The sequence below is a fragment of the Mauremys mutica genome, chromosome 9 (assembly GCF_020497125.1).
Source record: "Mauremys mutica isolate MM-2020 ecotype Southern chromosome 9, ASM2049712v1, whole genome shotgun sequence".
NCBI classification, from domain to species: Eukaryota; Metazoa; Chordata; order Testudines; family Geoemydidae; genus Mauremys; species Mauremys mutica.
This window is the reverse complement of record NC_059080.1, coordinates 11,736,271-11,760,314: the sequence shown is the minus strand read 5'-3', so window position 1 is coordinate 11,760,314 and position 24,044 is coordinate 11,736,271. Positions and strand designations below refer to the sequence as shown.

At 41.5% G+C, this 24,044-nt stretch overlaps 1 protein-coding gene across 2 annotated transcripts in view; it reads left to right on the top strand.

Annotated features, from left to right (window-relative positions):
• The first annotated feature begins 928 nt into the window (after nucleotides 1-928).
• Nucleotides 929-24,044, top strand: part of RADX (RPA1 related single stranded DNA binding protein, X-linked) — a 35,341-nt gene continuing 12,225 nt past the window's right edge. For both annotated transcript variants that reach the window (XM_045030589.1, XM_045030588.1), the window contains exons 1-11: nucleotides 929-1,633; nucleotides 3,540-3,682; nucleotides 7,841-8,033; nucleotides 11,537-11,645; nucleotides 11,854-11,945; nucleotides 12,035-12,157; nucleotides 15,602-15,709; nucleotides 18,002-18,169; nucleotides 18,745-18,899; nucleotides 19,641-19,858; nucleotides 22,624-22,703. In XM_045030589.1, coding sequence (XP_044886524.1) covers nucleotides 1,045-1,633; nucleotides 3,540-3,682; nucleotides 7,841-8,033; nucleotides 11,537-11,645; nucleotides 11,854-11,945; nucleotides 12,035-12,157; nucleotides 15,602-15,709; nucleotides 18,002-18,169; nucleotides 18,745-18,899; nucleotides 19,641-19,858; nucleotides 22,624-22,703 — 1,978 coding nt within the window. In that variant the 5' untranslated portion in view covers nucleotides 929-1,044. The remainder of the gene's footprint in view (nucleotides 1,634-3,539; nucleotides 3,683-7,840; nucleotides 8,034-11,536; nucleotides 11,646-11,853; nucleotides 11,946-12,034; nucleotides 12,158-15,601; nucleotides 15,710-18,001; nucleotides 18,170-18,744; nucleotides 18,900-19,640; nucleotides 19,859-22,623; nucleotides 22,704-24,044) is intronic.

Sequence of the window (24,044 nt, the reverse complement as noted above, 5' to 3'; positions counted from 1 at the left end):
GGTGAAAAGTCTGGGGAAAGTCATTTCACAGTCTCAGACAGCTCACACCCTCCAGAAAGTTCTGTCTCTCTCACAGATGAGTCTTATCCTTATTGTAGAGAGTCCTATTGTCCCAGAGGAGCACAGTTGTCAATCGCGGTCTTCATTCCTCAGTTTTAGCCTCTTTTGCATATCCTGGGCCCACACAAGGGAGTGCCTGGAAAAGAAGGATTGAGCCCTTGAACGTGACTTAATACTCTATGGAAAGCCAGGTTTCATGTGCCCCAGTAGCTAATGTCACAAAGCAGACATGCTCAATGACTTCCCTTTGCCATGTCCTTTCATGCCCCGATTTCTCCTACTTGTCCCCGCTTCCAACCCTACCAGATCCTCAGCCTCTTCCCCAGTACCAGGAGCCTCTCTCCACCTCTTCTCCCACCCCAGATCCTCCCCTGCCCCCATCCTTCCTTCCCCTGCAAGATCCTCCCCTTCCCCCACCAGAACCTCCCCCACCCCCCATCCTTCCTTCCCCTGCAAGATCCTCCCCTTCCCCCACCAGAACCTCCCCCACCCCCCATCCTTCCTTCCCCTGCAAGATCCTCCCCTTCCCCCACCAGAACCTCCCCCACCCCCCATCCTTCCTTCCCCTGCAAGATCCTCCCCTTCCCCCACCAGAACCTCCCCCACCCCCCATCCTTCCTTCCCCTGCAAGAACCTCCCCCACCAGAACCTCCCCCTGCCCCCCCCATCCTTCCTTCCCCTGCAAGATCCTCCCCCTGCCCCCTCCCTTCCTCCTCTTCTTGCTCTCTGCCCCGCCCCCCACACTGAGCCCCGCCCCTTTCCGGGCCCGCTGCGCTCTCCCGGGCCGGGCCGCCTCTAGCGCGCTCCCCCCTCCCATCTCCCAGCGCAGCCGTTGGGCTCTTCGAATGGAGCGCGCGGGCCCTGCGGCCGCCTCCGGGAACCGCCCCCTCGCGCGAGCAACATGGCGGCCCCCGGGCCCGGCCAGTGACAGGCGGAGGGCGCCCAAGCGGGCCGCTGCCCGGGGGCTCCGAGGTGCCCGGCGCCATGGAGGACGCGGCCGCGGGGCCCGGCGCCCCCCGCGCTGAGGAGGGGGCTGGCCCGAGCCCGGCCTCCTGGCTCCAGAGGCTCCGCAACGAGGTGCTCTGCTCCTCCCAGCTGAGCGTGTCCCTGGCGGAGGCCCCGCCGCTGGCCGTGGTGGCGGTGGAGCGCTACATGGCGGAGAGCCTGCCAACGCCGCCGCCGCCCGGCAGCGCCCTGCCCAAGCCGCCCGCCCCGGCCTACTGCTACGACGTGACGCTGGCGGACGGCAGCCGGCGGGAGAAGTGCTACCTGGCGCCGCCGCTCAGCGCCCTGGTGCAGCGCAACGCGCTGCGCGCCGGCTGCCGGCTGCGCCTCACCCGCTGCTCCTACCTGTACGACGAGAAGAAGCTGAGCTCGGGCTGCCTGTGCCTCGAGCGGCTGGACGTGCTGCGGGGCCCGTCGGAGCTGCCCCCCGGGGGCCGCGAGCCCGGCGAGCCGCGGCGCCCGCCCCTCAAGGGCGGGAGGAGCCATTACCTGCCGCTGTGGAACAACGAAGATCCCTACGGGGACATGTGGCTGGCCAGCCGGCCGCCGGAGCGCGTCGAGATCGAGGGTAAGGGTGTGGGGGGGGGTTGGCAGTGTCAGGCCTGCGAGCGCCTCGAAACTGACCCGGCCCCTTGGCCCCAGCCCTGTCCTTGTTGTTTTTACTCGGGGAGGGAGTTGTCCTAGTCGCACTTCCAGCCTGGGGCCCTGGAGTGATCATAAAAGCAGCCCAGAGCCCTGTGGCACCGTATAGACTAACACACACACAGGAGCATGAGCTTTCCTGGGTGAATCCCCACTTCCTCGGATGCACGTGATCATGGTTCGGGTTCCCGAAAAGAGGACACTGGGGGCAAGGGAGGAGCCGGAGGGAGGGTAAAGGTGGGTCCCTGCAGCAGGGTGGCTGGCACAACCAACAACAGCTGTGCTCGCCCTTCCCCGGGGCTGAGATCCAGGGCCTCAGTGGGTGGCATCCGCAGCTGGGGCTTGCAGGGGAATGGACCAATCAGCTGCAGATCCGGGACCGCAGATTCAGGGGCGGGACCAATCAGGGCTCCTTCTGAGCTACAACTTGTTGGCTCTGTAAAAACCTAGGACATTTCCTGTTGTTTTTTTAATTCCCCCTGTCCCTTTAGAGAGAAAGGAGGCTCAAAAAAGAGGCTTTTTTCCAGAAAACCCAGACATGGGGTTTCCCTAAGTGTGGCCATGCTGAGCCAGACCAATGATCCACCTAGCCCAGTAGCTTATCTCTGACAGTGGGCAGTCTCAGCTTCTGGCAGAGGGAGGGGCGGGGGGTTTGCATCCCTGACCATCTTGGCTAATAGCCATTGATGGAGCTATTCTCTATGAATGTAGCTAATTCTTTTTGGAATCCAGTTTCCTTTGGCCTTAACAACATCCCCTGGCAATGATTCCACGTCTTGTGAAGAAGTACTTTTTAGTTTATTTTAAACATTCTGATATGGTCAAAGCCCTTCATTTCACAGTTATCATTTGGATTATATTGTAAGTGGTAAATTGTGTTACCTTTCATAGTAACTAAGGCCAGGTCTGTGCTACAGATTTTTGCTATCTGTGGCTACAGTGTGTAAAGGGATGTGATCGCTGACCAAGGTAGCTGTACCACCAGAAGTCCCTAGCGTAGATGCAGTTCTACTGTCAAAGCTGTGCTTTCACCCCTATAGCTTGTTTTGCCTCTGGGCTGGTTACTATACTGGATCAAAGTGCAATTATGCCAGAAGAGCTGCATCCACAGTACGAGTGCTCTGCCACTGTAGTCTACCAATATTCCTATAGCAGCAAAGCAAGCCTAGTGTAGACATTGGCTAGTTCCCTCACAATTTAAACAATAAACTTTAGTATGTTTCTAAATATTGCAAAAACGTGTTAAATTAAAAAATGGTGATGGAAAGTATTTTCTGAAAATACTGGTCTTGCGTAGGGGCCACATTTCAGATTTGAAGTGAAATCTGAACAGAAACATAGTTCCCTGTCCTGCACTAACAGGCCGCTGCAAACACACACAGTCCCACAAAAGTGAACAATGCTCTGTTTAGGTACAGGAATCTGCCCATGCGCAACTCTCTGCAAGATTGGGGGCTATAGTTCACTGAAATCTGTATTTCATAAAAGCTTCCCACTGTTTTTTGTTTGTTGTTTACTTACATGATAAAGTTAGTAGTAGTACTTTCAACATATATGCCACTACTGTTTTTTAGAAGAAAAAAAAAAGTTTAGTACTTTGTGCAGATGGCAGAGAATTGAGTTTGTTTATATAGCATTAGCAAACAGTTTTATTTTTTATGAGAAACATTATAAAATACATATGAAATCCTGTCTGCCTTAATAGATTTCTATAATCTGCTGAAAGAAATCATGCAGCAGCGCATGTACTACCAAAGAGGTATATTCAGATTCAAGCATGTGGACTGTTTTGTCACTTGATTTTTTTTCCCTGCTTTCTGTTTTTTCACTAGTATCCAAATTAACATCTCTTGGTCATCTGGAAATGAACTGGAGGAGCAGAATACACTTCAGTCCATTGCTTGTGAGAATCTTACATAAGGCTAGACTAAGGTACTATGGGAAACCTGACAAAAAACTGGATATACCGTATCAGGTAGGGGGAAAAAATCCAACTTGTCTGAGTAGTTCTGAGGTGTGCAGATACTTCTTATTCCCATACAGTAAGGGTACAGCCAAGGGTCCTACAGTCAGCAACAAATAAACCCTAAAATTGTTACAATGTAAAAGCTTAACCATTTAAAAGTATGAAAATGATATATCCCGTGTGTATGCCTATATGTGACTGAGCCCAGTTCCTATAGAGCTTCATGGTGCTAAAACCGTGTCAGTGTTGATTTTTTTTAATTGTCTGTCTTTATCTCAAACTGAATTTTTCTTGGTAACTATATCATGTAGAGTCAGAGTTAAGGTTATTGTAGTTAGGGCTGTCGATTAATGGCAGTTAACTCACACGATTAACTCAAATATTAATCGTGATTAAAAAAATTAATCATGATTAGTCGCACTTATAACAGTAGAATACCAATTGAAATGTATTAAATATTTTGGATGTTTTTCTACATTTTCAAATATATTCATTTCTTTTACAACATGGAATACAAAGTGTATAGTGCTCACCTCATTATTTTTTATTACAAATATTTGCACTGTAAAAATGATAAACTAAATAGTATTTTTCAATTCACCTTATACAAGTACTGTAGTGCAGTCTCTTTATCGTGAAAGTGTAACTTACAAATGTAGTGGGGGGGTCTTTGGGGTTTTTTTGTTTTGTTTTGTTTTTGAGTGCAGCTATGTAACAATGTAAAACTTGAGAGCCTACAAGTTCACTCGGTCCTAAGTCAAACAAGTTTGTTTACATTTACGGGAGATACTGCTGCCTGCTTCTTACTTACATCACCTGAAAGTGAGAACAGGCATTCGCATGGCACTTTTGTAGCCGGCCTTGCAAGGTATTTACGTGCCAGATATGCTAAACATTCGTGTGCCCCTTCATGCTTTGGCCACCATTCTAGAGGATGTGCTTCCATGCTGATGATGTTCCTTTAAAAAAAATAAAATAAAAAGTGTTAATTAAATTTGTGACTTAACTCCTTTAGGGAAAATTGTATGTCTCCTGCTCTGTCTTTTATCCGCATTTTGCATGTTATAGCAATCTTGGATGATGGTTCAGCACATGTTCATTTTAAGAACACCTTCGCAGCAGGTTTGACAAAACACAGAGAAGGTACCAATGCGAGATTTCTAAAAATAGCTACAGAACTCAATCCAAGGTTTAAGAATCTGAAGTGCTGTCCAAAATCTGAGAGGGATGAGGTGAGCATGCTTTCAGAAGTATTAAAAGAGCAACACTCAGATGCGGAAACTACGGAACCCAAACCACCAAAAAAAGAAAAGCATCCTTCTGCTGGTGGTATCTGACTCATGATGAAAATAAACATGCGCTGGTCTGCTCTGCTTTGGATCGTTATCAAGCAAAAGCCGTCATCAGCATGGACACGTCCTCTGGAATGGTGATTGAAGCATGAAGGGACATGTGAATCTTAGCACATCTGGCACGTAAATATCTTGTGTTACAACAGTGCCATGCGAACACCTGTTCTCACTTTCAGGTGATATTGTAAACAAGAAGCGGGCAGCATTATCACCTGCACATTATAACCAAACTTGTTTGTCTGAGTGATTGGCTGAAGTAGGACTGAGTGGACATGTAGGCTCTAAAGTTTTACATTGTTTTATTTTTGAATGCAGCTATTTGTTTTGTACATAATTCTACATCTGTAAGTTCAACTTTAATGATAAAGAGATTGAACTACAGTACTTGTATTAGGTGAATTGAAAAATAAGAATTTCTTTTGTTTTTTACAGTGCAAATATTTGTAATAAAAATAAAGTGAGCATTGTACACTTTGTATTCTGTGTTGTAATTGAAATCAATATCTTTGAAATTGTAGAAAAACATCCAAAAATATTTAAATAAATGGTGCGATTAATCGCGACTAATTTTTTTAATTGCTTGGACAGCCCTAGTTGTAATGTTTGCTAATTTTTACATGTGTACATTTTTCTTAGCGAATGTACATGTATTTAAACATCATGTACATGACTTTATTTGGCTATTGCTTTCAAATGGTTAGGTGCTTTTATATTGTAATATTAGTTTTTCAGGTGTTTGTTTTTATCATAGAAATCTTGACTTTAAGTTTAAAGGGTTGTTTTTTGTTTAAAACATGTTTTTGAAGAGCATGAATTAGGCCTGCATGGAATCTTTCAAATGAGCAACAGTACATAACATTTTGTGCGAAGAAGGGTCTCTACACTCATGTTGTTCTAAGCTGTCATTCCCCCACCCAGATGAAAAATAAGTCTGGAGCTCTTGTTGGCGCTATACTCCAGCAGATCCAGGCCAGGTGGTATTCCTAAACTGCTCAGGAACAAGGGTAGAACATTAGTCACAGTCCTCGGTCTTAACTGTGGAATCAATACCTAGAGTTGATTCAAGTGGAGGAGTCAATGGCAGCTGAGGAAGAGGAAAGATCCAGCATGATTGGCTCATTACATCTTTCTTTTATTAATACTGTATTCTGCATTTAGGCCATAATGCACTGAAGTCCTCGCACAGTGTAAAATCTTATGTGCCTAGAGCTGTGTGTATTGAATTGTATTTTAACACACACAGATCTGTGTGCATTATTCTGCATGTAACAAATATTCTGGCACATAATAATTAAATGACTTGCCTCAAAGAACTTGCAATCTGAGGACAGACAGGCAAGTAATACAGAGGTCAGGGAAAGGGAACCACAAAAGGAATATTCTATAGCGAATCTTGGTGATAAGCACAAGCAGTATGGCAGAAATTGATTTTTAAGAGGGACTTAAAGGGAGAATGTAGGGCCTTGCAGGTGAGTTCATGGATGACCACGCGTAGGGGGTTGTGTGGAAAAAAGCGTAATGGGGATTGTTGGAGGCTAACAAATAAGTGGATATAGGTGGGAACGTCAGTGGAAAAGAGGTTTGTTCCACTGAGTTATTGCTGCGTTCTGTAATTATCCTGGAAGATCTGAGAGGTAGTATGTGAATTGGGTCACCTGTGCAATCATGGTCCCTAAACAGGGTTTTATCTGAGTAGAGGAGTAGCCATTCAACATATGCATTTATGTGTGTTGAAGTGCATTTGTAGGACTTTGCCTAGAAATTTTTTCCAGCTCTAACCTGCTGGCATGCAAAGTTTTCCCAATTTGGCATATGAAGATTTCCCTGTGAAAAGGGTTCACATAAAGTTTTCTCTGTCAGAATATTTTGTTCACAAAATTTCCACATGAAGGGGGCTCTTATATAAAATTGTGTATTAGCTTTGATGACAAAATACCCCTCAGCTAGTAATATATTTTTTCTTGAAAACCAGCCTATACACAGTATTATGACCCATGCTGTTTACCAAATGATTCCTGAGTTATAACTTGACAATTTTTAAGAGATTCTTTATACAGACATTTTGAAGTGTTATCTTCTTTAAAAAAAAAAAAAAACTATTAAAAAATCTGCCTTCCCCCCCTCCCCCCCTTGAGGGGGTTACCTTAACATTGTGAGAAATGTGAACATTTTCACTATAGGAAGTGAGGGAAGAGAGTGGGAGAGACTCAAAATTACACTTCTAATAGAGCTCTGGGAGAGAGAACCACCCTGCTAATTATGATTTATTATGTATGTATTTGAAAAAACTGGTGAAGATCACACATTGCAGGGTCAAACTCACAGTTTGCTACTAAAGACTAAACATGCAAGTATCTTTATGAATGTGAGTACTCCCACTGATGTCAATAGGAACTACTCATGTGCATAAATCTTTGCAGGATTGAGATCAACAGAGAAGTGAGATTCCCTGATGAGCTAGTAACACCGTTCTCGCTTGCTTGATTCATCTCTTTTCCTGTAGTCCTACAGCTCCGGCCCGTAGTATTTCCTCCAGGTTTATATTGTGAAACTGATTCATGGCATTTTCACAGCACTTAGAAATGCTGGACAGGAGCAGCTCCATAATTGGGACTGTGATGCAGGAAAATAAAGGATTCTTGCACTCTCATGTTTGAATTTAAGTTTGTAGAGCATACCATGGCTTCAAGTTTATGATGAGTATCAAAACTACTACTGTTACTGTTAATTGGGCAGGCATTTTAATAGTTGTCTAAAAAAAAATTGTTTTCCATGTACTTAAAGGTCGAACACGTATTTGGTTTTTCTTTTCTAGGCTTATTTTGAAGTTGCTGATAGTTCAGGCATGATGTCGATGGTTTTGTGGAATTCTTTATGTCCTGAGTGGTATAACAGTATGAAGATTGGCACAGTACTTCTGCTTGAACAGTATGGTATCAAAACCAGTTATCCATTTAAAACGCAGCCAACACCAGGGGATTCGCAGATGAAGAGATTTACTACAATTGGTTAAGTATCCCAGAAATCTGATTCCAAGTATTGCTGTTAAAAAGTTAGAAAATACCATTTCAGCTGACCAGTTATTGAAATTACATGGCCTTTCAATAGATTTACCTTCAGTTCCCATTTAAAGGCAGGTGAAATACACAGTTCATTTTTGGGATGGTGTTGGTGTGGTCAGTGAGAGCAGTGGGTCTTGGCGCTTCACCCACTTGAGATGAATGATATAATTCCTGTCTCTCTCAGCTATTGTTTCAGGCTGTCTGTCTGCACACTGGGGTAGATATTCCTGCTTTGGTTACACTTGAGTCATGTTTCCAAGCTTTTTTCCCCTCCACAACCACTAGATGAAACACTATCATTTTTTTGTAAATGAAAGCTGCGTCTGATGTAATCACATAATTCCAAGTGCTGGGGCCCTAGGTACAGGGCTCTAGTGCTTATGTCTTAATTTGGCCCTGCTTCCAAATTAATGTCACATACAAATATAATTAATGTAATATTTACATTCTCATCCGGATCATTAAAGATGGGATCTAGGAGCCACGTCCTGTAACAGTCCATACCGGTGCCCATGTAGCGCCCCACTGAAGTAAAAGTTTGGTGCTTTAAGATCTCATTTTGCATTGATGATTGCTACCAAGTACACTAAACAACAGTATCATGGTCCTTGATGTACTGATTCCTCAACACAGAGGAAAGAGGCTTCCTTTCTTCTGTTGCAGGGTGTGACAGAGCCAAGGCAGCCCTAATGCAGGAACCCTAATGCCTTATTGCAAGACAACGGCCTCCCCATAACAGGCCTTGTCACCAACACTTCTTTCTTCCTGAATATGGACTCCCCTTCCTTATATATTCATATTCTGAATTAAACAGCAATCAGAAAAGCCATTTCCTTGACACACACAAAAATACATATCTTGGGGGGTTGGTGTATACATCCCATTTTCTTCTTAGTGATGACAGTTTTGCTAATGTAGTCACTACAGTGCATGAAAATAAACAATGTGCTGCACTGCTTAAAGCCATGTATTCTCTGTCTCATGCATTTTGCCTTAAACCCAGTACTTGGCATCTGAAGTGTTTATGATGAGTTGGCAGGAGAGAGAAATGTTTTGCCTGGCAGGGAGACTTGGGGGGAAGACAGAAATGAAAACCGTTAATGCTTACAAGCCTGCGTAACAGTAATTATAATTGCCACAGACCTGCCTGCAGCACAGAGGCACTGTCAGATATGCTAGTCTGAGACTCCTTTTTATATAAACAAAAATCACTCAAATTTTTGACGCTTTTGGAGATCTTCAGTTTGGTGTCACCGCGCAATATATTGGGGTATCAGTGGTGATGAGAGTAAAAACAATTTGGAAAGTAAGGCTACATATTATAAAGGCTAATTATTGCACAATGCAGGAATAAGAACCGTAACTCAATAATGAAGTGTCATGGGGCATCTGCAGACTATAGATGTAGTGTGTGTTTTAAAAAAAACAAAGCTAATTTTCTCTCATCCAAAATGTGTATGTTGTTCTTTTTTTCTCTTTTCGACAAATATCTCAAATATTTTTCCCTGGCATGAACTTAATATTACATATCATGGAATGATATGTAATTTTTTTTTATGAGCTATATTCATGGATCTTGTAAAAAGACAGAGTAGTGTTGTAGACTACAAGAAAATCAGAAGAATTCTGTAGGACAACAGATATCCATTTTTTATAACTATTTGAGCATGCACTTGCTCTGTATTTTCAGAATGATATTGAAAGTGAGATGCTGTTTCAGTAAATTGTCTCAGATAATATAAAAAATTAAAATGTATAAACAAAGGTCTGATTTAAATACTTTGTCAGACACATATCCTGATATAGGGTATTTATGTATTTTAGGACATGCACATACTGTGAGTGCCCTTCCAATAGTTAATTGAAACACAGTAATCAACAGTTACGTTGAACTGCTAAAATCACCGACCGTTGTTCTAGTCCGTTATATCCCATCTTTCAAATAATCAAATATTCTCTCCTATCCTCATTCTCAGATTCCCCAAAATGAGTGTCTCTCTGAAGATTAAAAAAGCCAGGTTTTGTGGGGAAAAATGCATCCCATAGTTTAGGGACCTTCACAGAGAATATCCCGGTAACAACTTTCTATATTCTATCCAGTGAGCTCTAGCTTGTGTTCCTCTGCTGGTTGCAATTGTGATAGCATAGAACAAGGACCGTGGTGATTTCTCAGGACCCAAATCATTTAGGGCTTTAAATGTTAAAACCAACATTCCACCTAGTAGTCCACAGATAGCGTGTGTATCTTTTAGTTCACTGAATATATGTGGTCCTAATGAACATAGTTCAGTGAGCTTAGCAACAATCTTCAGCGTCTGAATGGTCATAAGGTATAGAATATATTACAGTACAGGCGAGTCTCATCTTACGCAGGGCTTCTGTTCCGCAGTCAGCGCGTAAAGCGAAAACCGCGTATAGTCAAAATTACATTGAGTTGAATGGCGGGCAGAATCGCCTGCGCTACAGGTACAGTATTAAAATTGTTATTTTTCTCTTTTTTGTTTTTGCCAACCGCGTAAAGCTGAAATCGTGCATGTTAAATGCGCGTAAAATGCGACAGACCTGTAATCTCAAAATGACAAAGGCGGGTATGAGTGCAGCAAGGGCCACTGAAACACGTTCATACCACACCAGATGCATTCTTCAAAACTACTGCTTTTTCAGCCCAGGGTATAACAATACCTCTAAATTGCAGGCCTGAGTTAAAAATAACCTCCTGCCATAAATGTACGGAGCTCACATAACTAGATAATAGTTTGAGTTGCTTCCAAGACTCTAGTAATTCTCTCTCTTATTTGGATTAAGCTTCAGCCACGTAGCCCTCACCCAAGCCCAGATCTCCGGCATACACTGTCAGTTGCTGTACTGCACCTGCTGAATGGCTTGTAATGGAAATATACAACAGAGTTTCTTGATCATAATCGGTTGGAGTCAAATCAGAACTTCCACCACTGGTGCTTCAGCTGTCTTCCCTCTTATTTCATCCCTTGCAAGTCATCTGTAAATGATGGTGATCTTTGAGAGTGTTTAAGAACCTGTCGATAGTGGACAAAAGACTACCCCGTGCAGGGATCATCGACAGACTACCCCATGTGGGGAGCTGAACAGTCCAGCAAGGTTCTTCGTATAATTTGTTACAACCTTTTATGACATCCTTACATTCCTCATTTTATCCATGTAGTGACCTAAAATCAGAGACAAATTTTATTAGTATTTGCAAAAGCAGTGAGCCAAAGTAAGAGTGTTGCATTTATTTAGCAAAAATGTCACTTATTCCAACCTAAGGAAAAGCTCTGTATGGCTTGAAAGCTTGTCTCTCTCCCCAGCAAAAGTTGGTCCAATAAAAGATATTGCTTCACCCACCTTGTCTCTCTACTTATTCAGAAAGTCAAAGTAAAGGTTTACTTTGAATACATTTTTATGCTTAAAATGATATTGTTTTTTCCCAGAAATTAGCCTGAATGTTCGAGATCCTCCAACTAAAGTTAACATTATTCCAGAAAAAATGGTTAAACCAGAGTGGCGATTACCTGAAGTTAGGTATCGGTTTGTCACAAGGTAAAATAAAGGTTTGTGTTCTGTTCTGTGTGGGCTAATGTTTTGCTAATTTTTATTGAATTTTAACTGGGAATATTACAGGAGAACATCTATTATACCTTGTCTTCCCTACTTTTCTGCTCTGGGCACTTTTTAGGAATTTTTCAGAGTGATTTAAATTTCAGGTCTTTAAGAATTATCAACCATTTCTCTTTAATTTTGTTTTTAGGTCAGAACTGGAGAACTTACCAAACAATCATTCCTGTGATGTTATTGGTCTTGTAATATTTGTAGGAAGGGTTGAACGAACAAGAAAGAGAGGTTTTTATAAAAATTCTTTTCAACATTTTATCAAATTATTACAATTTGGTGGAATATTATTTAATTTAAATAAAATTTTGTTTGTGCAGAATCTAGTGAAGATTTTTGGATACATCGCTGGGCACATGTTGTTGATGGGACATCAGACCAACCATTCATACTGGAATTGTTTGCTACTTCTCAGCCGGATGTATTTGACCATATTCACCCAAGTATTTATCTTAAAATAGTCTGACTATTTTATTATTTACTCATTTATTTCCGTTTACAATATTTTTCTCTCAAGGCATCTTTGCCATGAATTCAAATTATCACTAACATTTCTCATCCCAAATCAGAAAATAAATGAACAGTAATGAAAACAGACCCAAACAATGCCCACCTCAACAAAAGAAGGTAGCCCTCATCATAGCAGACCTTCCCCAATAACCCAGGTAAATAGATTGGCCTTACAACATGCCCTAAAATTGAACTGATCTGACCTATTTTGAACAAAGTTTGAGTGAATTCCAATTTGCAAAGAACACCCTGTTGGTAGCCCCCTTTCTCAGTTCAAATCACTCCCCCTGAGTGTAACTGTGACAGTACAGGGAAAGGGGCAGCCTCTCAGGTAGGCAAGTCCTAAGCCGTGTAGATCTTTACAGGTAAAAGCTGACTCCTTAAGCTCCACAACAGGGATCCAGTGGAGATTACAGAGCACTCATGAGGTGTTCTCAGCATGCCACACAGGTTAATAAAACTGCCGGATTGTGCACAATCTTCACTTTCCGGATGAAGCCCAGTGTAGAAGACATTACGATCTTGAGGTGACTGAGGCACGTATGATGGGATCAGCATCTGCATCCAAAGGAATTGGTTGCAACCTCCTGGCCAGATGGAGGTGGAAAAAGACCTGCCTAGAAACTGCTGCCTTATGAGTGACTAACAAATGCTGTGAATCAGATTATACTCCCCATATTGTAACTTTTAATATCAAATAGGCAGGTGAGCACCCTCAATTCAATGGGCCATATCTTCCTATTGCTATCAGCATCTCCATCACCTCAGTTTTATCTGCATTGCAGTTCTCAGCCATGACCCAATTTTACCTAAACTCTGGCATTTGTCAGAATAGGCTGGGTCCAGTCAGAGAGAGAGAGAGAGCGCTAAGTATCATCAGGGTGCGTGCATTACGTGCTTCTTTGCTAACCCTCCCAAGGGACTCAGGTACAGATTGAATGGGAGGGGAGTCATGTTGAAACTCTGTGGAAATGGACATTTGAGTATACTTAGGGATGATGAGCAATTTCCTAAAACCACCCTCTGGGATCTCTCAGCAAGAAAGAGACAGCCCTGTCCACTCAAGCTATTTGGGCCTGATCCAACACACAATTACATCATTGAGAGACTTCCTTGACTTAATTGGGCTTTGGGACAGACCCCTAATCATTAGAAAATAATATCTTAGCATTAAGGATATACTCTGCTCTTTCTCTTTCTTTTATTTTAAATGTTTTTAAAACAATACATATTAAGGCCTGATTTTTTCAGTGATATTGAACACACATAACTCCCATTGAAGTAAACAGGTGGTGCAGATGCTCAGCACCTCTGAAAATATCTTATCTAGGTGCATACATATGGATTTGTATGCCAAACTTTAGTTTGAAAATGTTTATGTACTTGTACTGAATTATTAGATTGGTAATAGAATACGAAGCATTTTCACATTTGAGTCACTAGTTTGTGTATAGAGCAGGTTGGTAAGGCCTGTTAATTGGTTTGTGTGAAATGAGTTGGTGGCTTTAATTCAGTTGCTGGCGAATAAGTGTCCACACCAAAAAACCCACAATCACAGTTGGTATCCAGATTAGCTGCCTCAACAAAGTCCAAGGATTGAATGAACATTGGGAATTAAATGTGCATTCACCCCAACACATTTTTTTCCATGCCAAGGAAGAAACACATTTGTAGGACAGCATGGGAAAGCTTGTTCATATTGGTTCTGTGGATACAGGGCTTCAGTTTTATTTAGCATTGTATTGGCTTAGCTGATATATCTTATTGACAATCTTTTTCAATTGCTTAGTCAAGTTTTTTCAGACACTATCCTAGTCTCTCATTTCTTCATTAAAGACTGTGACCTGTATATTTTTTCATGATGCTATTTATTTTTAGATCATTGATTGTAACATCTTTTCAGAAGAAATTTTTTTCTCTAATTTTTGGTACTTGATTTGTTTCTTCCACTTTGAATGCAGCTGAAATTGACATCACTTTTTGTTAGGCTATATCAGCTTAAATAACACTTTCTTTCCCATGGCAAAAGTGATTCATATGTATCGCAGAAACATCTGTTACAGGGGTCAGCAACTTTCAGAAGTGGTGTGCTGAGTCTTCATTTATTCACTCTAATTTAAGGTTTCACATGCCAGTAATACATTTTAACATTTTTAGAAGGTCTCTTTTTCTATGTCTATAATATATAATGTAAAATAAATAAGGTTTTTAAAATGTTTAAGAAGCTTCATTTAAAATTAAATTAAAATGCAGAGCCCCTCGGACCGGTGGCCAGGACCCAGGCAGTGTGAGTGCCACTGTAAATCAGCTCGCGTGCCGCCTTTGGCACGTGTGCCATAGGTTGCCTATCCCTGATCTGTTATGAGATCACACCTCCAGCCACAATAGCGTGAAACCTTAAGAATATAGGGTATGGGGGGGGGAGAGAGAGGAGAAAGAAATTAACTACTATTTCTTATACTCTGTTTTTTAGTTAAGGGGAAATGCGTTTAGAGGGAGAGGATGTTCTATGATGAAGTTTAGGGAAAAAAGCTGTTTACCATTATGGTATCACAATTAAGCCCCTTTTAACTATCATAGTTGTATGGCCTCTTTTGCAAAATACTTGAAATATCAAAGTGGAGGAAATCAAATGTAGAATTGTATAGGACCATAGTTGCTGTTTTTAATTATTAACACTGACAGATTCCTTTGTGTCATATAACGAAGAATTAGGTAGTAGGGCTGGCTGGACGATGAGAAATTCTGTTCTGAGACCTTTCAAAAAAAATGTATTGAAAAACATGAGCAAGGCTGATCCAAGAATAGCCAATAGCCTGGTGCTTAGGGCACTCCATCTGGAAAGTGCCTGAACCCCTGGTCTATAATCAGTGTGTGTGTGTGTGTGTGTGTGTGTGTCTGTCTGTCTCTCTCTCTCTCTCTGGGCCTGATTAAGATTTAATGATTTATACAAAGTGGAACAGCAGCTCCAACATATATGTGAGAGAAAGAAACTACTCTGGCACTTGGGAAAGTTACTTTTACACATAGTTTTAATCTGAACGCAAATCTTCATGAGACAAAACATCTGTGATGTTCAAATTGTGAAATATTAACTTAATTGTAACATGGCTTGCCAAGGCCTGAATCCTGCGAACACTTGCACCAATGTTTAACTTCCACTGAAATCTTACTGTTTTGTTTAACAGCTATGAATCCAATTCTATCCCCAAATTGTGAGCTCTAACAACAAAAGAGTGAAAGGTTGACCACATGGTTAAGTTTTTGCAGGATCAAGAGTTACTATGTTTTTAGTGCCTATTTAAAACTACTTTGGTATGGGACAGCTTTGGAAGCTTGATATACCAGAAAAAACTGAAATTATTTTTTCTCTCTAGTGACCTATTTGGTGTGCACACAGATGAGAGTGGTGCGGGACATCACTGAGAATACTCCCAGAACACTTTACCTTACAACTTCAAATGAGAGTCAGATGTTTATTACAGGTAAATACAATATTATTTTAAAATTAATTTTACATGACACATACTGCAGGTTATATATTCCTTCGAAAATGAGGTATTTCAGCTTGAAGATGTCCATAGTATTTCTATATACAGAGCAAAAACAATTAGCTTTTAAAGCAGTTTCCAACATCACACTGTAGCATACCTTGCATTGCTTCCTTCATTCAGAGATGTTATTTTACCAAAGCGCCACTTCTTAAATCCTCTGGAGATTTAATAAATTGTATTTTTCCATTTAATAACTCTAGATTCCTTCTCTCTCTTCCCCTCTCCCCAAACAAAATACCCCCATATTTAGCTCCTATTAGCCTGATTATAAACTTGAGACCGATCCAGTTTCAGCATTCATAAATTGTCCTGTCCAGAAAGTGGTTAGGTTTCCTTCCTGTCTACAAGAGATGTGCACAAGAAGAAAAAGAAGGAAAGTGAAGTTATTGAGTAAAACTATTAAAACTTAGCTGATGTCAGATGCACTCTGAACAAGCCATGATGAGAATATATGAGCTAACTTATATTGAAAGGCAGATCAGGACAGTTATGAGTTGAAAGTATTGAAATTGTTACAAAAGTTAGAACACTGCAGTATGGTAACCAAAAGATGTAAGGTGTCTTCCCCCGCTAAATCATCATAGCATACCGTATTTTCCGGCGTATAAGACGGGTTTTTGGGCTAAAAAACAACCCCCAAAAATCGGGGGTCGTCTTATACGCCGGGTATAAACTTGTAGCCCTCTGACTTCCCTCCGCGGCTGGGATCTAAAAGGCTCTGGGCTCCCCGCCGCGGCGGGCAGCTCGGAGCCCTCTGACTCCCAGCCGCGGCTGGGATCTAAAAGGCTCTGGGCTGTCCGCCGCGGCGGGCAGCTCGGAGCCTTCTGACTCCCAGCCGCGGCTGGGATCTAAAAGGCTCTGGGCTCCCCGCCGCGGCGGGCAGCTCGGAGCCTTCTGACTCCCCGCCGCGGCTGGGATCTAAAAGGCTCTGGGCTCCCCGCCGCGGCGGGCAGCTCGGAGCCTTCTGACTCCCAGCCGTGGCTGGGATCTAAAAGGCTCTGGGCTCCCCGCCGCGGCGGGCAGCCCGGAGCCTTCTGACTCCCAGCCGCGGCTGGGATTTAAAAGGCTCTGGGCTGTCCGCCACGGCGGGCAGCGCAGAGCCCTCTGACTCCCCGCCGCGGCTAGGATTTAAAAGGCTCTGGGCTGTCCGCCGCGGCGGGCAGCCCAGAGCCCTCTGACTTCCCACCCGCAGAAGGGGGGGGTCGTCTTATACGGCGAGTATATGGCAAAACTAATTTTTTAATGAAAAAATTAGGGGGTCGTCTTATACGCCCCGTCGCCTTATACGCCGGAATATACGGTAGTTTAAGAAATTATAATATATCCAGCGTTTGTGCTATTGTTGGGTTGGTCCATATGAAGACTCGTTAATTGCTTCATTACAAACTATTTTAAGAACTTGACACTTCTACATCATATGCAACAAGGAACCTTTTATAAAAACTGTAATTCCATCAATTGCTTTTTTCATAGATTCAAGCTTTCCGTTCTGTCGCAAAAGATCCTGTATAGCTTTTAATCTTAAATTCAGCCCAGTAAACATTCTTCCCCAGACATATCCTTGTTTTACTATCCAGTTTGTTCTTTCTACAGTATTCCTGATATGTCAGCCCAGACAATGAGTACTGAGTCCCTCTATAGGCGGATTTCAGTGCTCCCAAATGAAGGACTTCTGATTTTTAGTGTCCTCCTCACTTGCTTCCAGTATATTAGCTACCCTGCTTTATATCCACCTTGCTCCTAAATCAGAGCCTCAGCTAGCATCTCAGAATCATCAGCTGAGACTGTTTTCAGCTCAGCAGCCTTGAAATTGGTCTGTCTTGCTGCAGACACAATGGTAACCAGAGAATATGGGTCTTCTCAGGTGAGGAAAAGGTAACTTTTTGGTGTGAAATGCTGCTTCTTGCTCATCTTTTTTTACAGTTTGGGACAGAATATAACTAGCTAGTTCTAGAAAGAACGTTTAACTGTTTTACTACCCAGATGTTAGCATTTAGGGTATCTAGGAGTTTGTGTGTGTTAAATCCAAGTGCCATATAAGGGTTCCATTACACTTTTTCATAAAGCCACTATCAACTGGTAGAAGGAACATTGTTTTAGCATCTCTGACTTGGCTTTTTGTGTATATTGCTGTATAGTGTTCAAATGTAGCAATTTATAAAAACCAATTACTTAATCTATTTGATCCTTTTATTTCAATACCCAAACCTTTTGTTTTAACAGGGTGGCACAAAGGCCAACCATATACCAGAGATGCCAAAGTGAAAAACTTTATCCAGTGGATTAAAACTCAAAGTGAAGCTGACCAAATGAAGAAAACTGTCATTGGTGGATACTGTCCTTTCCCACCAGCACCAAATTCTTTTTTGAAATATTGTAAAAATAATAAAGGTATCCTACACCATACAAAATATCCCCATGACGTGTGCCGCATTCTATCTGAGATTTCATCACAAGTATTCAAAATTAGCAACTCTGATTGCTTTACACTTGGATTATATCAGTGGCTAAATACTGGAATGTCATTCAAGGAAAAATCATTCTGAAGATAGACTCTGAACCAAGGCCTCAGCTGGTGTAAACTGTCATAGCTCTATTGATGGCAGTGAAGTTTTGACAGTTTACATCAGCAGAGAATCTGTCCCTCTGAATTTATACTCTGTAGATGTTCTGTACCAACATCTGCTGCGGCTACATCTTCAGCTTGAAAGTCTGTCATATTGAAGAATATAAGATGTGATAATGATAAAGAACTTCAGCAGTAGTATATTAAGCAGAGCCTGGAAAATGAGAGATGAGAAAATAGGAGGATTTAATTACAGAGAAGTTCAATTTTAAGACCATTTAATAATTTAAATTTAGCAAGAAGGCCTTTCCAATTTTTTTTATGAATCCAACATTGATACTTTTTAGTAGTTTTGTATTTCTTTAAAACTGTTAAGCTTGTGAGAATTGCTCTTTTGCAGTTGAATCAGTTTTGAAAGCCATAAGTGAAATGGAGAGAGAGATTGAAGACCTGCACTACAGGGAGCACAAGCGCTTTGCTGTTCAGGGGATAATTAGTGCTATAAGATATGTCAGCCATGCAGCTGAAGATGCCTCGAGAATGGAACCAATTCAGGTACAGTGCTTGAGGCTTAATAGTATAGCACTTAAGATGCTGTGATCATAATTACAATTGCAATCTCTTGCATTTGAATTCAGAACCCACATACGTTGTCTCTTGATTAACTGAATTTACCATTATGAGATCAAGAGAAGTTTGAAAGTCATCGTTTAAATTTTAAAACTTAATGGTTTACTTGTTTTCTGAGTGTTACAGTCCTCAATAAAAGTACCTGCTGTATAAAAGTTACTGATTAAATAGCATAGTTAAAGTAAATTAAGGACTGGGAGAACTGGCTACTTTAATGTAACCTGTCACTTTCTAGACAGAGGTGGTTTTTTTTCTTTTTCTTTAAACTTGATTAGAGAGGCTTTTCTATAAAGCAAATCTGCTAGACACTATGATGGTGATACAAGATTTGAAACTAGGGCAGGGTTTCCCAAACTTGATTCATGGCTTGTTCAGGATAAGCCATGGGCTGGGCCACCGCTTCCCACGGCTCCCATTGGCCGGGAATGGCGAACCGTGGCCACTGGGAGCTGCGAGTGGCCGTACCTGTGGACGCTCAGGTAGACAAAGCGTCTCGTGGCCTGCCAGGGGCTTACCTTGAGCAAGCTGTGAGCCAAGTTTGGGAACCCTTGGACTAGGATATCCAATTCTTCATAAAGTTATTGGAGGAAAACCAACGAGAGATCAATCTTATACCTTTTTGTAACTGAAGATGAAATAGCTTTAATTGTTTAACTGTTGTTACAGGAAGGTAGAGTCCAGTCAGCATCTCAAACAACTGTAAAAAACACTGGTATGTCTAAAGATTGTGTTACGAAAGGAAAAAAGCGAAGCCATCGAAATAAAGAAGCCAACTCTGTGCTTGATTTACAATGCGCTTCCCTGGAACAACAGCAGCATCCGCGTATGTTAACCAGAAAGAGTCGAATCAAGAGAAAGATCGAACACCATGCAGAGGCTGAAAAGTAAGCCTTTATTAAAAAAAGTGTGATTATATTAATTGTTCCCTTTCACTAATATACTGTAGAGATAGGTATTTTTTAAAATCTTACTCTAAGTGAATTAGGAGTACAAGTCCCATTGAAAAGCAACTGACTGAAACTATAAGCAACCCAATTCAGAAATGGTAATCCTTCTTCCTTATGGACCCAGTCTTGCTCCCATTAGTCAATGAAAGCAGGATTGAGGAAAATACCTTACTGACTAGAACTTTGTAAGCCAGGGAAATGATTCCACAGAAAATCATCCTCATTACCTCTTGCTATATTCTTGCAGCTATTGTATTAATTCTCATCATCTGAACTGCTGGTTCTGAGTTTATTCTTTTCTCCAAAAACATAAATTTCAATGGATTGCCATTCTTGATTAAATACTTGTGACATTACCCAGGGTACAATCTGTAGAGCACTGCGCAGGTACAATTTGATATCCACAGAGAGAAATCGGTATCTACTGAACCACAGGGCTCTCCTGGGAACCGCAGCAACAAAAGGAACAGAACATGGAGCTGCCGCTCCCAGGAGCCAGCACCCCACACTGGAAGCTCCTGTGGCACAGCTGTACAGACCTCAGACAGGAGACGCAGTCACGCAAACAGCATGGAAGGGACCGGGGTGGGACTGAGAGAGAGACAACCATACAGGATGAGCAGCCGGTGTGGGGCACTGGTTCCTGGGAGTGGTGGCCCCATGTTTGTGTCTCATTATGCACTTACCAGCAAGCTCGAGATGACGCTGGCTTTGGCAGAGCAGTGCTGCAAGCTGCACAACAGTGAACTCTGAGCCCACTTCCACAGACACTCTTGTGAGTCACCTAGAATGAAATCGACATGAGCAAAGGCTCGAAGAAGAAAAATCAGTTACCTACCTTTTGTAACTGTTGTTCTTCAAGATGTGTTGCTCATGTTCATTCCATTACCAGCCCTCCTGCCCCTCTGTTGGAGTTGCCAGCAAGAAGGAACTGAGAGGGCGTAGGGCCGTCGGCGCCTGATATTCCGACACATGAGTGCGGCATTCAAGCGGGCGCTGCATCCAACCCTATGGATACCACAAATGCAAAAATCTCCAATGGCTGCGCATGTGGACGTGCACACACCTAGAATGGAATGGACATGAGCAACACATCTCGAAGAACAACAGGCACAATAAGGGAGGGAACCGTTTTTTCCATGGCTGCTTTCCAATATATCTTTGTAATTGAAAATGAACTTTCAACGTTGCTTTCTGCCCAAACGGATGCTAATGAAAGAAGTCAACCAGGATAGTGCAGCTGTAGCTTTATGCCTGCACAATTAACTAGCTACTGAACTGCTCAATTTGCACTCTGAGTCTGAGTTCTTGTGCATCCAGAGTTAGAAACCTGGATGAGATCACTTTAATACTTGGCCGACAGGATGAAGGTATTGTGTTTTTTGTTTTTTTTTTAAACACCTCTTTTCCTTTTTCCAAACTCCTTAGTGAAAGTAAAGCTGAGAAGACTAATGTATACTCTTTTCCACTCTTAAATAGCATTAAAGGGTATTAAAAATATTAGTTGTACAAAATTTTGAATATTTAACCCTCAGTCTAAAATGTTTAAAGCCTCAAAAAGTAAGGAAATATTATTGACTGAAATGTATCATAAAATAGGGCCCCAATTAATAAGAACAAAGGAATGTATCCATATGTTCTCTTTAATAGCTGTTCCTATTGATTTATAGATATTTGTAACTTAGCCTCATAGGTAGGCATGGTCTTTACATAGCAAATAAAGAGGGTTTTTTCGTAAGTTTATCATCTACATTGATTATGATGTTTGGCTAGATAACAAATATAGAGGGCTAAAGCAAGGGAGAAAGAAATACACAGAACTAAGAGCTGGGGTTAGTATGGTGGTACAATATATATCATTTAGTTCCCTAGGATTTTTTTTCCCAGGGGAAGAGGAGAATTATTTAAAGGATGATTGATGGAGAATTAGTTTAGTTTTCACAACTAAGTGAAATAATAAAAAATCCAGTTCACTTTATTGGACTGATTGTCATGGCAGGATAACATGTAAAATTCAACGGATTTTTTTTTTAACCTTGTGTTTGCCATTTTAGATTCTAAAGTGATGTTCTGGCCCCAGATTTTCATTGCTGCTTTGTGCCTTCAAGCACTGATGTGTGCTGATATCAAAGTACAATAGCACACCATGGAGCCTTTCTGGAATTAGTATAAAAACCTGTTTATGGGTTATGCGTGCTTCTCAACCTATTTACTACTGTGGGCTGCATATGCAGCTCTGTGTTATGTGGGCTTCATCCACCCATTATGCATACTACCTGTATGGCCCTGAGGATGTCATATGGGCCGCAGCTGTGTGCTGTTTGGGCTAAAAGCCATCCGTGGGTTGTGAACCACTGGTCTGACTTTCAGCTCTGTTTCTGCCAGGGCCACACGTCGTTTTCAGCAAGTTTCCACTAGAGGGCGAGAAATGCTGTTTTTAATGTAAAACATTTTTCTGTAGATATCACTGATTCACATGGCAAGAAATGCATTTAGCCTTGAACTTTGAGAAGGTTTATGCTGAGCAAAATGACTCTAGTTATATCAGATGTTAATTTCTGTAGCTCAGTGCCAGAGTGATCTTTATCAATAAAAGAACTCTTATCAAGTATGGGTTTTTTATAACATAGTCACCAAAACACACATTTAGTTTTATCTGAAGCCTGAAAGCCTCAGAATTAACTATATTTTTTCCTTTATAGTTTGCATGAATTTCAGCAAGAAGATTCTGTTCCAGAACAAAATATCTTGACTGAGCCTGACACTTCACAACCCGATAGAGGTATGTGGCTAAATATTTTGTTTGGCTGTGATCATTTCAGTATTTTCAGTATTTTACAAAAGACCTTCTCCACTCAGGCCCAAAACCAGGGGGACAAAGGTGGTAGTATACCACCTTTACATCCCCTGCTCTAACCATCCTTGCGCTGGTTCAGCCCTCAACACAATGTAGAGAAACCCCAGGGCTGTTCTTATTTGCATCAAGCTGCAACAGGATCTAAGGAACCATTCTGGCAACTACGTATCAGCACCTTTTCCCCCTGACACATGCTGGGGCTGGCTGTATGGGTAGTAGAACGCAACTGTATTGCTCTATGCCACTGAGTAAGAGGAATCCTTAATGTCTCTTTGAGTCCACGTTGCATCTCTGGAGCAGGTCAAAGCAGGGCAGAGGACCTTGTCTCTATTTTTGTTACTGGTATTGCAGTAGTGGTCCAAATGTGATAGCATTTCCAAAGGCAGGAAAATCACACTCTGAGGAAAGGTAGTAACATACAAACAAGTAATATGGTGATGAAAGTTACACATCTTATTAGCTACATGTTTGTGCTTTTGAGGTTTTTTTTTTAATAAGGTAAACACATTAGAATTTCCCTATCTTGTTCTTCCTCTATATCTGAAAATTAAATCCAGATCTTTTAAACAGATATTTTCTCAAATTATATCTGTTCCCAGTGTGGGCTTCATTAGTAAGTTTACTATCAATAGATGTAAACTCTATCTTATTCCATGTTTTAATTTTTTTAAATTGTTTTTAGTGGGAGCTCACGCAATCAGATGTTCATCACGGCGTTTATTTATATTAGACTGGCAAAGAAAGTGTGGTGTCTGCTGCAGAGAGTTCTCTCCAGCAAGCTGGGCTTCAAATACTTACTTTGTTTCCTTTTAAATATCATCATTCTCTTAAACATGGATTTCAGCATCTCTCTTTTCAGTAGCAAAAGGCTGTAACTTCTGCTGTCCTGTCCTAATTTCACATCTGTTTGTGTTGATTCAAATATGTGTATACAAATAGGACAACATGCAAATTACAGCCCCAAGATATAAAGAGAGGAAAGTAAGAGAAGACATGACTGAAGTTTGAGAAGGAGAGAGATATTTAATCCTGGCATTTATATCCTAGCAATTTTTAACTTTAATACCACAAAATCCTGCAAATAAGGTCTTCACACTTATTCTAGAGGATGGCAGTTACAGTATTTTTCTTTCTTCTCTTAATGTAATTATACAGAATATCCCAGTAGAATTTCTTTTCAGCCAGCTATCTTTCTAACCAGATGTGGGTGTTTAGTTGCTCAAAATTAAAAATGACAATAGCATGAAATTTAACGCTTTGTATACT